Source organism: Phoenix dactylifera, chromosome 2 (genome assembly GCF_009389715.1).
Source record: "Phoenix dactylifera cultivar Barhee BC4 chromosome 2, palm_55x_up_171113_PBpolish2nd_filt_p, whole genome shotgun sequence".
In the NCBI taxonomy this organism is placed as follows: Eukaryota; Viridiplantae; Streptophyta; class Magnoliopsida; order Arecales; family Arecaceae; genus Phoenix; species Phoenix dactylifera.
Window position 1 is genome coordinate 12,763,254 of NC_052393.1, and position 13,314 is coordinate 12,776,567.

Here is a 13,314-nt window from a genome sequence, read left to right on the forward strand (position 1 = left end):
GGCCCATGAAAGTTATACCATCGTCCTGATTGAGGGTGAAGCATCTAGATCGGGTACCATGCGTCAATTGATCACAACATATTAAAACAAGTCAGTTTTGCCGCCTCAATTAGAAATGCCATCCAAACGAGCGTAGTTATTTGAGGGAAGTGAGACAAATTTTTTTTTATTTTTTTGTTCCGTGGGAAGCGCAAGTCCTAGGAGAGAGTGGCAGCTGATGCAACCAACTTCTGTTGGCATATAGTTGTAGGTATGAAATGGTTAAAAGCACTAATTCAACAAATCATACATAGAGATCAAGTTTTATTTATTGTTAACATAAGTTGGTCGTTCTGTAATATAAACCAACACATTGTTAATAATTTCAGTTCATCTTATCATAATATAGTTTATCACATGTAAAAAGCATAGATATAAAATCAATGCTGTTAGTTTTTTCAGTAAGAATTAAAAATTTTCATTTACTATTAACCTTTTTAATTTCTTTAAAAAAGGCAGGTTTGCAATAAAAAGATCTTTTAAAAAATTCAAACAGAAAGGCTCAAACTAATGGTCTATGGTCTCAATGCCCACAAGCAGCTTTGTTGCAAAGATTTCTTTACGTTACCTTCTCCTTCCACATCAGAGTTTGACGAAATCAAGTGGAACCAATCAAGTTCCCAGCTTAAGTACGTTTAGATGAATCAAGTTCATAATTTAAATATATAGGTTAAGCTGTCCTCGCGTAGTCTTTGAAAGTAAAAATAACAAAATAAGGATATCTGCGGAAAGAGAAGCAGAAAACTAGAAAATATTTTTATTTTCACGGAATTTTGATTAATACAGCTAGTGCTATCATAGGATGTTTTAGTTACTCAAAACTAAAATTGATCATGAACCAATTGTTAAATTAATCTTTCAGTTCCTCTCAATCAATCATCAAACAATCTTCAGTAGTTTAGACACCTCAAAAGCAACACTAATAACCCAGCTCATTTGTTCGGCCAATCATCTGGATATAATTTCTGGAACTCCACCAGATATTGTCCAATAATGATTCAATCACAAGATATCGTTCACTCATGCAAACCAGCATCTATCAAATACTCGTTTATCATTGGATCACAATGTTAGAAAAAATGAGGAAGAACACTCAAAAAGAAGGTGGTAGAAACTCTCAAAAATAAAGTTTGGAAGAAGGATAATTTTCATTCAACTCAAACCATACAAATGGATGCTTACAACCCTTTATATAAACATGTGACTCTAGAAATTTCTACATATAACTCATAACTCTTGACCTTTAGTATTCCTAACTCATGATTTGATATACCCATGACCCATGACTCTTAAATCTCATATAACTCAAAACTCTTCACATTCTACAACTTATGACTCTTAACTTTCTATAACTCATGATGACTCTTAATTGTGACCCTTAGCCTTTCACCTTCTTAACCTTGACTTGACTTTGACTCTCCAACTAGGATGCTAGTCGGATGCCACATCACCGTAGGAATTAAGTTTATTATCCAACACCCTCCTTTAAACTTGATTCTTCTCCTCCATCAATTATTCCAAGCTTGAATTTTAATCTCTAGAATATGTCAACTTTGAGAGGCTTGGTGAATATATCCATCACTTGATCTTGAGATTTGACATGTACAAGCTCAATCTCCTTATCCTTCACATGCTCTCTTATAAAATGATATCGAGTATCAATGTGCTTGCTTCTTTCATGATAGATGGAGTTTTTGGCTTCTTCAAAATCTGTAGACTCACAATTGGCAAGAAGACAAACAAGAGTTAGATTATTTTGATTATCTGTTACCTCATACATTTCACTTAGTCTTCTCTCTTTTTTTTTGGCCTTGAACTTGGTTCTGCTGAGATTAAAGATGAAGATGAAGATGGTGCAGATGTTTGTAACTCTTCATTCCTCGGTAACTCTTCTTCAATAAATGTGCCGGATTGCTTTTTCTCTTCTTGAGAACTCTAATCCCATGTGCCTTCTTCATCAAATTCAACATCTCTACTAACAACAACTTTTCCATTGCACGGACTATATAATTTATATCCCTTTGAGCAAGCATTATAACCAATGAAAATATATTTAGTACTTCTATCATCATGCTTAGTTCTCTTTTCTTCCGGTAAATGAGCATAAGCAATCCTTCCAAAAACTCTTAAATGAGAAACAATAGGCTTCTTACCGGACCATGCTTCTTGTAGTGTGACATTCCACAAGCCTTTTGTGGGGCATCTATTCAAGATGTAGACGATACAATTTACTACTTCAGCCCAAAATTGCTTTAGCATACCTTTGCTTTTCAACATGCATCTCACCATATCAAGAATAGTTCTATTTCTTCTTTCCGCAACTCCATGTTATTGTAGAGAGTATGGAACCGTCAAAGGTCTACGAATTCCATTCTCTTCACAATAAGCTTCAAATTCTTTAGAAGTAAATTCTCCATCTCTATCGGATCTTAAGGATTTAATAGTAAATTGCTTTCTTTCTCAACATATATCTTGAATCTTTTGAAAGTACTAAAAGCTTTGGATTTGTTTTTCAAGAAATAAATCCATATCTTTCTACTGAAATCATCAGTAAAAGTGAAAAAATATATGTGCTCACATAAAAGAGGTAGGAACAATTGGCCTAGAAATATCTATGTGCACAAGTACTAGTGGCTCCCGTGCTCGATATGTTGCTTCATTTGGACAACTCCTTTTGTGATATTTGCTGAGAAGACAACCTTCACAAAGCTACTCTGGATCTTCTATGAATGGCAACCCCTTCACCAAATCATGCTTAGATAAAAACTTTAAAGCCATAGTTAAGATGACCATATCTCAATGTCAAAGCCATGATAAATCTTTAAAGCAAGCCTTCAAACACATAGCAACTTCATTTTGAATGTTTAGAAGAAACATTCTTTTTTTTGTCATTTCAATATTTGCAATCAATCTATTTCTTGAATCTCTTATAGCAAGAGTACGATTTTGCATTTGAATATTATAGCCCTTCTTCAAAAGTTACCCCAAGTTCAAAATATTATTCTTCATATTTGGCACATAGTAAACATTGGAAATAAATGTATGAGTGTCATTCTTCAAAGGAATCAAAATAGTGCCTTTGCCCCTTACCGAAATTTTAGAAAAATCTCCAAAAGTGACTTGACCATTGACCTATTTATCAAACTCTGCAAATATACTTCTTTTGCCACACATATGATTGCTTGCTCCATTATCAAGATACCATGCTTTCTCTTTGTTGCCTTATTCTTCTTTATATGCTAATAATAGAAATGGCTCTTCTTCTTTATTTCTTTTTTCACCATAATTATCCTTATCATCAACTTGATTAGTAGCACTCCAATAATTTGAAGAGTAGTGCCTACTTCTTGCAATTATAACATTGAATATTAGATCTATCATACCACCTTCTTTCATATGACCTTCCTCTACCACGTCCTCTTCCTCTTATTGGATTTGAACCTTGTTCCTCTTCATTGCTTGTTGAGCCATGACCGATTATTCTTCTTCCTCGTTCTCAGCCACGGCCTCAACCTCGTCCTCGAGCTCTTTCTTAAGCTCTCCCAAGATCTTCTTTTGTAGTAAGCTTCGTTTGTAGAACTTGCTCCAATGGCTTTTCTTCCTTTCTTTTGTTGAGCTTTTTCTCATGAACTTGCAAAGAGTCCATGATTTCTTCAATTGTCATTTTCTCCAAATCTTTGGATTTTTCTATGGCTGTAACAACAAAATCTAATTTCGGGTCCAAAAACCATAACACATTTTCCACCACTCGAACATTAGTTAGAGTTTCATCATTCCTCCTTAATTGATTAACAATCACTATAACTCTTGTAAAATAATCGGCAATAGATTCTGAATTTTTTATTTGTAAAGACTCAAAATCACTTTTAAGGCTTTGAAGATGAATTTTCTTTACCTTATCAATACCGTTGTATGCTTTTTGAAGAAATTTTCAAGCTTGTCTTAACGTTGTAGCAGCTGTAACAATCTCAAAGGTAGCTTTATCTAACCCTTGATAAATCAAGAAAAGAGCCTTCTTGTCCTTTTTGCTTGACTCCCTTAGCAATTGCCTTTGATTCTCCATCAAAGTTGCATCATCTTCAGGCTCCACATAGCCTTTTTCAACTATTTTCCATGCATCTTGCGAGTCGAGCAGCACCTTCATTTGGATGCACCAATTCTAACAGTCGTTTTTGGTGAGTTGAAGAACCAAAAATGCCATCGTATTGTTGGCCATTGGATCAGTCTAGCTTTGATACCGTTTTATTAGAAAAAATGAAGAAAAACACTCAGACCTTTAATATTCCTAACATATGACGTGATATACCCATAACCCATGCTTCTTAAATCTCATATAACTCATGACTCTTCACATTCTATAACATATGACTCTTAATCTTGTATAACTCATAATGACTCCTGCGACCCTTGGTCTTTCATCTTCTTAACCTTGACTTGACTTTGACTCTTTAACTATGATACTAGTTGGATGCCAAAGCAAGTTTATCATCCAACACACAATAATCCACCATGCGATCCACACATATCAAATTACAGCCACTACATATGCAACATAATGACTGCTTACTATGGACCAAATATAAAAAAAAAGAAGGGAAAACCTCTGTTATACTTAAACAAAGAGACACCTCGCTAATCAGTTAAGCTCCTTACCGACACGAGATAGAACCTCAGCCTCAGAATTGCGAGCGGGCTGAGTTCAAGGGCACCAAGCAATGTCTACGCCACAGTGCAGTTAATTTTTTTAATAGCTCTTCCTACAAAAGAGTGATGATCCTGAGAAATAGTTCGAGATACCATCCATTACAGTCGTGATGGGTTGGTCGACAAATGATGGATGAAGGGGGCAGTTTTTTAAATCAAGGACCCATCACATCTCGCATGCATCAGTGATTGAGTGAGAGCAACTCCACGGGCTAGTGAGACAAAAATGGAGGGCATTCACATATCTTAAGCCATCCCCAACTCATCCACCATCGAGCAATCCATTGCCATCTCAATGGGACCAGGCAGGCAGGCTGGAAGGCTCAACAGTCCATGACCGGACGGTGCAAATCAGAATGGCAGCTGCATCTCCCCCTACAGCACAGGAAGAGTTCAGAGGTAAACCTGCACTACTTCTGTTTCAAATCTCCCAAACCCACTTTTATAGGTTCTCAGTGAGACGAGCTTCATCACACGCGTTCCAAAGGAAGGAACTCGAGCTTTTTAATATATCATTTAGCATCAGCAGTACATCGGGCAAACTAGCTTAATTACTACAAGCTAGCACGGAGCTACTGGGAAATTTTAGACAAGGTAAAACCAAGATACATTAAGCAGCGATAACAACATACGAGTTCCATCGTCTACAACTTCAACAGCGAAACCAAAACCATAAAAAACCCAAAAAGGACTACTACAACGCAACAACCAACTTTGTTCCTTGGGAAATGATCAGAGAGCGATCGCTGGCAGAAACTGAGTCAATACCCGAACCACCACCAATGCTGTGTTAACGACAATAGTGTGTGCCTCCCCTTCTTACTACACTACTGTAACCAGCAGCAGCTAGAGAGGGCAAACAAAGGACAAATTCTCACTCTCTCGTCAGCTCTAAATTTCTATAGCTCCTTACCACGCAGCAAAGGTTCTTTACCGCGCGGTTCGTTCTTGACTCAATCCATAGCCATCACATCTCCTTCCCTTCCCTTTTTTTTATATCTTTTTTTCTCTTGATTGATAGGAAAACAAAGAGGGAGTCGGTGCAATTTTACTGAGGATCACAGTGGAGGGCGGCCTTGATCTTCTGGACGGTGCAGGAGATGAGGTTGTTGACGGTCTCCACCGACTCAACGGTGAGCTTGGCGGTGGGCTGGCTGTTGACCAGGATCTGGAACGCCACGGTCAGCAGCGACCCCACAACCTTCTGCGCTCCCCCGCCGCCGCCGTCCGGCAGGATGGCGAAGCCCGACGGGAGGAGGGCCACGTATGCGGAGTCGCCGCCGTTCATGACGACGTGCATTGCCGGTATGTCCACCGGCGCATACACCACCATCGACCCCGACGCGTCGGTGCACGTCTCTTGCAGTATCAGCATGCTGCTCTGGTTTGCGTTCACCGCCTGGCGTGCATTGCATTCCATCCCATCCAATTATTTTCAAACAAACTTAAAGAACTATTTAATCTTCAACGCAAAGCAAACGCTACCTTAGTTATTTAGTCGAATTAACAGATAAGTTACATTAACATAACATTCTTTTATTATAAATGACACATAATAATAAAAAATAATTTTTTTAGATACCACAATGACAACATTCATAATAAATTACGTAAATGCCACTGAACCGGTAGCTTGGTGACGTCTTGCCCAAGCAGACCACAAACTCGAGTAAAAGTAGAATAAAGGTCGATATTAACGTGTGCCGTCAAAATTACGTGAATACGCAATTGTACCAGCAATTGAGTGATATCTTACCTTTTAGCAACTTGGGAGTTGGGAGAGGGAGAGAGAGAAAAGGGGGGAGCGGCGAGGAGGCCTTGGGATGCGAAGCCCAGCATGACGCCAGCACCGGGAATCGTAGCTGTCTATCGGTCATGTCAACCCCCGTTCCGCCTTTCCGCAGATCATACCCCTTTCTCTCTCTCCCTCTCCCTCTCTCACTCTTTCTCTCGGGGTATTCACTTCCCATACCAATGTGCTACTTTAGTACTACCATACAACCTTTTATTCGCTTCACAAAATTTTTCTAGAAAACTTTTTTAGCTCATGAAAAGAAGGAAAAGAGAGAAAAGGTCAAAAAGCAGAAACACTAACGGAGTCACAGATAGAAAGCAATAAAGCAAGATGAGGTTGACAGAAGCAATAATGATACTTACGCTGGCACGGAGAAGGGAGACGGCGTTGCCGTGGTCCTGGCCCTTGGCGATGTGGGCCATCTCCTGCATGGGCCCCCCGTTCGACAGTATGTCCCACTCGCTCCGGAGCCGCTCGTCCCGGAGGAAATCGAACAGCCGCTGCGGCGAGACCGGCAGCCACACTGAAGTCGCGGCGCTCAGCACCACCCCAGGCGGCTCCCCGGGGTCGTCCACGCTCTGCCTTGTCATCACCCTCACATCTTCCCCTATACTCCCCACGCTCAGCTTACTCCATTTGTGCGCCGACGACGCGCAAACCCCCGCACAAAAATTATCCGTCATTCTTTGTGCCAGCTTCAGCATGCTCCTCCTCCCGCTCGCAGTTATTGCTGTTGGACATCATTCCAAATTTAAAACATTATGTAATCATCAAACCTTCGTGTGTACGCTGCCGACAATGGATGGAGGTAAGTTAACTCACTGTTATGGTCTCGGGTGGGGAGGGAGGAGGCCATGAGGATGGCGAGGCACTCGCACTGGCGCTGGAGGGTGGCGACCCAGCGGCGGGCGCCCAGGCCGAGGCCGGAGCGGAGGAGAGGGCGGTACAGCTGGTGAACCGCGGACTCGTCGTACTCAGCGTGTTCCACCCATGTGACCTGCGCGCCATCGCGTCGTTAACTCATTAATGCCGCGGACTGTCGCCACCCAAACATTTACACCGCCGGACATGGATAGCACGTCCCGCATGACGCGAGGACACCCTACCACGCACAGAGGCTAACACAAGAGGACAAACCACTACACCCGCCCGCTTCGAGCTGCCAACTCATGGTTCTGACAGTTGAGGATTAAAAACGCCACCACCATCCTAGCTTTGACTAGCAGCATAGCATCGATATCTGGACCAGAGAGAGAGAGAGAGAGAGAGAGGGGGGAGAAAACGACGGATAGAAACAGGAGCACGACCTCTACCACCATGTGTATGGAAATAGTAGGTTTTCTCGGGCCACGCAATGGCTCAGAATCCTGATGACGAACGAGGAAAGCATTGGAGTGAGATAACAAATATTGGTAATAGGAGCGGGGAATCACGGAAGTACCGTGGAAGGAGGAAGAAACGGGAATAGAAACCATAGATATGGAATTGATTAGGTGAAATACTATTATCTTAATATAAGAAGGAATCCCGTTTCACAAGGGCTTGTGTTTGGGGTCCGGGGAGCAGGCAGGAGGAAGAGGAGAGGCTTCCGTGGATCATTATAGAATAGATAGAATTTGGAGCAAAGGCAAACGAAACAGATCGGGCGGACAAGGGCGAAGACGACGGTCCCGAACTACGACAAAATGCACCGGGATCGGGTGGTATCTTTCGCGCGAAAGAACGATCGATCCTTTTTCGCGCCATCAAACCGCCGTATCGCGCATTGCACGGATCTCAAAATACCCCAAACGCTTTCCTGTATGCGCTGCAGGGATCTTAAAGCAGCCATTGCGCGATCCAGCGGCTGACGCCGCGAACCCAGGTGAATCGTTCTTTCTCGCGGAAGATACAACCCGGCCCCAATAGACCAGACCTTTATTTTTATTTTTTTTTTAATGGGTCAGTCATCGGTGATTTCTTGATTTGTTTAAGCGTTTCCCGAAAATAAAACATATGGATCGAATACGGACACCAAGCAACCCAAAGGTGATGATTCCGAGGAGTAGAAGAAGCATCGAATCCTCTTTAAAAAACCAGGAGAAATCGCTCGGGGAATGCCGTGAATCGAAGAAGCAGGAAGGTATAGAAAATTCATGGCAACCCACAGCTATTTCATGGAATCGGACGGCACGCGACCCGATTATATTATACGCAAGCCCGAGATTAGGCCTTGACTAATGACCACAGATGCACCAGGCATCTAAAACAAATGACACCGACTTCCTATTCCACAAATCCATCGTGCATCACAGGCTCCCAGCACCAGCCATAAATTAATACGCCAATCGACTCAAAGATATCAAAAAAGATTTTTTAAAAAAAAAATGATAAAAATCATGATTTAGTTGCTAATGACATGTGGAGTACAGTGATGAGAGGCGGGCGGGCGAGTACCTTAGAATAGCCATTAGGCATGTCCTGAACCACACAGCCAGAAGGCAGCCTGCGGCACTTCATATTCGGCGTAGGAGCAGAAGCATTCTGTCTAATTCCATCAATGGAGACATCGACTACAGCCCAGGCACCTTCAGCGATCTGTTTGCAGAACCTGAGGAAATTTACATCACGAATCGGAACCAACGGTGAAAGAACCTGAAGCTCCGCATGCATCTGGCATCATACATAAGAGGAAACGGGTAGAAGAAATTAATCTTTTGCGATCGACGCAGCCATACAAGCAGTTCAAAAAGAAACACCATCGAAAGGACATCAACTCACAAGCTGGAGGGTGCCATTTCTAGTACCACCCATGCCACTGGAAATTACTTCAGTGGTGGTGGTTCTCGCAATCATGCAAGGGAACATATCCGCCCACCGGGCCTGCAGAACGGAACAATTTTTGCATCACAGAGAAAACTAAGCAGCCATCGGTTCTACCTTGTGAACAAATACATGTAAGAGGATAGATGACATGAACTGGAAAAAAACTTACACTGCAAAGGCATGAACTGAAGAAATTTTCCTTGCAGAAGACGATGTTAGGAGAAAAAAAATACCGGTGCAACAAATTGCTTCATTTGTTGATGCACTTGAGAAAGAAATTAGAGGCAGTGTCTTTGCTTACCGCGTCCATGAGAGTCTCAACGAGGGCGGAGCTGTTGATGATCACTAAACCCGTCTCCCTGGTGGCCTCCGACACAAATCCAGCAGGCTTCATCCCGATGCAGCGAGGGAACACCCGCTCGTACTCGTCATAGTTCAGTGTCTCTTTACCCCCTTCCAAGCTTGGGATCCAGAGGGGCTCGAACATTTGGGCCATCTTCACCAGCTCATCCATGGCAGCCAGCGCAAGCTCCAACAGCATGGTCCTCTCCCTCTCGACCCCACCCAAGGTGCCGACAGTCCTGACAGGAGTACCAACACTTCCGAGTGGGCTCGACACCGCAGTGGGGAAATCAGCAACGACGGGCAAGGTCATAGCAGCCGAGCCCAACCCGGCAAAAGCGATGGTACCGATCGCAAGCTCTAAGCTTGAGCTGGGCAAGGGGAGAGGGAGTGGATTCGCCAAGGCTGAAGCAGGTTTGCCTAAGAACTTTCCGGCGAGAGCACAGACTCGATCGAGCTCATCTTTCAGACGGGCATTCTCAATTCTCAGGTGCTGTTCTTCTAGAGAGACCTCACCAAGCACCACCGGCCCGCCGCAGTTGCTGCAGATGGGGTTCCTCATCGCATCCCTGATGGACAGGTTCTCAGCCCGGAGCTTGTCGTTCTCCTGCTTGAGGATATTGTTCTCATGGCGTTCCATTTGCGTCTGATTTCGATATTATTTTGAAATTCATCAGAAAATTAATGAAGTACAAGGCGACAAAAAGCTAAACCAAAAAAAAAAAAAAAGAAACCAAAACAAGTTTTTGTAGGCCTCGCGACTGCGCAGTATTGATACCTTCATCTGGGTACGCCGGTTCTGGAACCAGAACTTGACCTGGCGACTCTCCAGATTGAGCCTTCGGCTGAGCTCCAGCCTTTGTTTCTCATCCGGGTGGGGGCATTCCTTGAAGAGACTGCAATGAGGAAACAATAATTTAGTTTCTTTCTACGATCCAAAACCAAAGAAATAAGAACAAAATGGAACCAAGGAAGTGGATCTCTTACGCCTCGAGCTCTTGGATCTGCTGAGGGGTGTGCCGGTGGTATCTCTTCTTTTTCCGAGGGTTTTCCTGGTCTATATCGTCGCCGGAGCCACCGTCAAGGTTGTCGCTCCCCGATCTGCTCTCGTTCTCATCTTCCTTGTACCTACCCACTGTGTCCGCATCCCGTCCTCCGCCGCCGGCTGCACCACCGACAATGGATGATAGACTTCTGTCCCCTTGCCCGTCCATATTTGTTTGCTGGACAAGAAGACCGAAAACAGAAATCTAATAAAAGGACTCACAAAAACAAAACAACAAAAGAAGAATCTTTAAGAATATTTGGGGAGGGAGGTAGAGAAAGAGAGGAGGGAGAGGCTACCAGGGCGAGGGAGAGGCCGGGGGAGCTAAGCAAAGGCTTAGGGAGGGAGGGGGAGACTAGGCGCGACTGGGAGATGGCACCGGCGGGCATCGCCGGGCTGCCATACGGGATGTCGGCCACAACCCGAGCGCCACCAGAACCACCGTCGAACAAGCCACCCAAACTCATCGATGAACCCCCTCCTTTTATTCTCTTCTCAACTCTTCGTCTTACACGGCCTCCTCCTCTCTTTTTTTCCACAGTAATACTGGTTGTAGTACTACTAGATCTAAAAGGAGATGTCTCTCTTTCCAACCCAAATTTTCTGAATTTCCCAGAGACCAAGAAATAAAACACAAAAGAAAAGAAAAATAGATAAGAAGAGATCTAGAGGAACGGAGAGATCAGAGGAGGCAAAAGCATAAACGGGTTATGAACACATGCCTCCAGGCTCCCTCTCCCTCTGTGACAGTAGGGCAGAAAGAAAGAGAAGGAAGCCAAGCGACTCCCGCTAGCGCCTCGTTCTCTTTCCGTCTCCCTCTCCCTCCGCTACCCCCTCAAAACCCAAACCCCAACCCCAACCAAATCCGAGCAAGAAAAAGATTAAAAAAAAATCCCAAACCAAAAGACTCAGCTTCAACCTTTTTCTCTATTCCATGACTCTCAGAACAAGAAGGCGAGAAGCCAAGAAAAGCGAAAGAAAGGCTTCCGAAGCATAGAAATGGCAGGAGCTAGAGCAAAGGAGGAGAAGATTAAAAAGCCAAAAAACCACACATGTGGATTCTACGAGGCCTCAGAAAACAAAGAAAAGAAAAAAAAAAAACCCAGGAGAGAGAGAGAGAGAGAAAAATGAGTAGCAGCAAAGACAAGTGAAAAGAAGGGGGGTCGGTTGACCGTCCCCACCGTCTTTCTCGAAAGAGATAAAAAAATAAAGTCCAAGCCTCTGGATAAAAAACCAGACTCTAGATAGAAACGGAAGTCCCCCTTACCCCCCTTTTCCACAGTCGCCCACTTTTAGGTCCCCCTCCTCCCAGTAAAAAGCCAAAGTTGGCAGCAGAGGTGAAATCGGGAAGCCAACAGCGTTTCAGACGCCTCTCTTGTCCCCTTCTCTCCCCCCCCCCCCCCCCTCTCTCTCTCTCTCTGTCTGTCTCTCTCGCTAGCCAACAGGCGTCGTCGAACCGAAACAAGAAGAAGCGATAGAACTGGAGGAAGAAATAGAGATTATTAAGAGAGAGAAACAAAAAACTTAGATTAAAAAAGATGGGAGCGGAGGCTGACTTGCGGGTTGGGAGTAGAACACCAGTCAAAGGCCGCCCCCCTCCCCTCCCCTTTTCAGACCTCCCAGAAAAAAGGGACCGAGCTAATGGGCTGACCCTCCCCTCGGCCTCGTCGCCGGACCGCCTTCCATGTCTTCTCTCTCCTCCTCTATCTCTCCTCCTCTGGGCCTTCTCCTAGTTTTTTTCTCTACAAATAGAAATGCCCTGTTCTGCTCTCCTCTCCTCGTCGGCGACGAAGAGTTTGCAGAGAGAGATAGAGAGAGAAAAAAAAAATGGGTCTGTCTCTGTAAGCTTGGAGGGATGGAGTTCTAAAAGACGGCTCCGCCCATGGTGCTAGGTGCACAGACAAGGGAGTTATTTTACGATAACTCTAAGCTTTTCCTTGGCCGTCTTATGCAAACACGGCGACGATCGCTAAGCATGGGATTTGGGAATTGCGGGCGGGTTTTAGGAAAGAAACAGAGGATGGACGGTAAAAACCACGGTGGAGCGGCGGATTAGGACGCAATAAATGATCGGAGCCGAGGCGTTGGTGGCGAGCGCGGGGCCTGAGAGATATTGCTGGGAGGCTGGAATCGTGGTTGTAGATTCTCGTGCATGTGTGCCTGCCAGCCACCAGCTTGCCTTAATTTATGCACCTCCTCCATTGACATGACATGTTAAGTAGTTTTCTTCTTTTCTAAAAGAATCTGATTTAATATTGGAAAAATGTTATGCGAATTATTATAAGCATTCGATTAAGAATTGACTGGTTTAGAATCCAGCGCTCTTGACTTCGACACTGCCACCGTTTGGAATATTTCATGTCCTCGGAAACTCATGGATAAGAAGCTTCGCTTTCAACTTCTAAATATATCCTCGAGTCGAGTTCGTTTCTTTCAAATGTGTCGTGGAGCCTCTTCCGACGGTCCGAAGTCTGCAATTTTTTTCATGGAATTCTTTTAATCAAATGCGTCAAGAAAGTATAAATTAGTGCATGCAACTTGAAGGGAATATGGGTGATACCTTGTGGTCCAAATAAATGAACGA

At 43.8% G+C, this 13,314-nt stretch overlaps 1 protein-coding gene across 2 annotated transcripts; it reads right to left on the reverse strand.

The window, feature by feature from the left end:
• Positions 1-5,326: 5,326 nt before the first annotated feature.
• LOC103714151 (homeobox-leucine zipper protein ROC5) lies at positions 5,327-12,103 on the reverse strand. Of its 2 annotated transcripts, none has more exons than XM_008801306.4 (9): positions 11,030-12,103; positions 10,673-10,908; positions 10,464-10,581; positions 9,645-10,331; positions 9,299-9,400; positions 8,975-9,190; positions 7,361-7,535; positions 6,901-7,268; positions 5,327-6,142 (listed from the first exon to the last, which is right to left on the reverse strand). In XM_008801306.4, exons 1-9 carry the CDS (start codon positions 11,195-11,197, stop codon positions 5,792-5,794), a joined length of 2,421 nt encoding a protein of 806 aa, XP_008799528.1. In that variant the 5' UTR covers positions 11,198-12,103; the 3' UTR covers positions 5,327-5,791. The 2 variants fall into 2 exon arrangements, with proteins under 2 accessions (XP_008799528.1, XP_038978086.1); XM_039122158.1 differs by having other exon boundaries at positions 11,650-12,102.
• Positions 12,104-13,314: the final 1,211 nt, after the last annotated feature.

Coding starts and splice junctions, on each gene's coding strand:
- LOC103714151 (XM_008801306.4), bottom strand. CDS start 11,197: ATGAGTTTGGGTGGCTTGTTCGACGGTGGTTCTGGTGGCGCTCGGGTT. Junction 10,332..10,463: donor ACCGGCGTACCCAGATGAAG/GTATCAATACTG, acceptor TATCGAAATCAG/ACGCAAATGGAACGCCATGA. Junction 7,269..7,360: donor CCCCACCCGAGACCATAACA/GTGAGTTAACTT, acceptor GATGTCCAACAG/CAATAACTGCGAGCGGGAGG.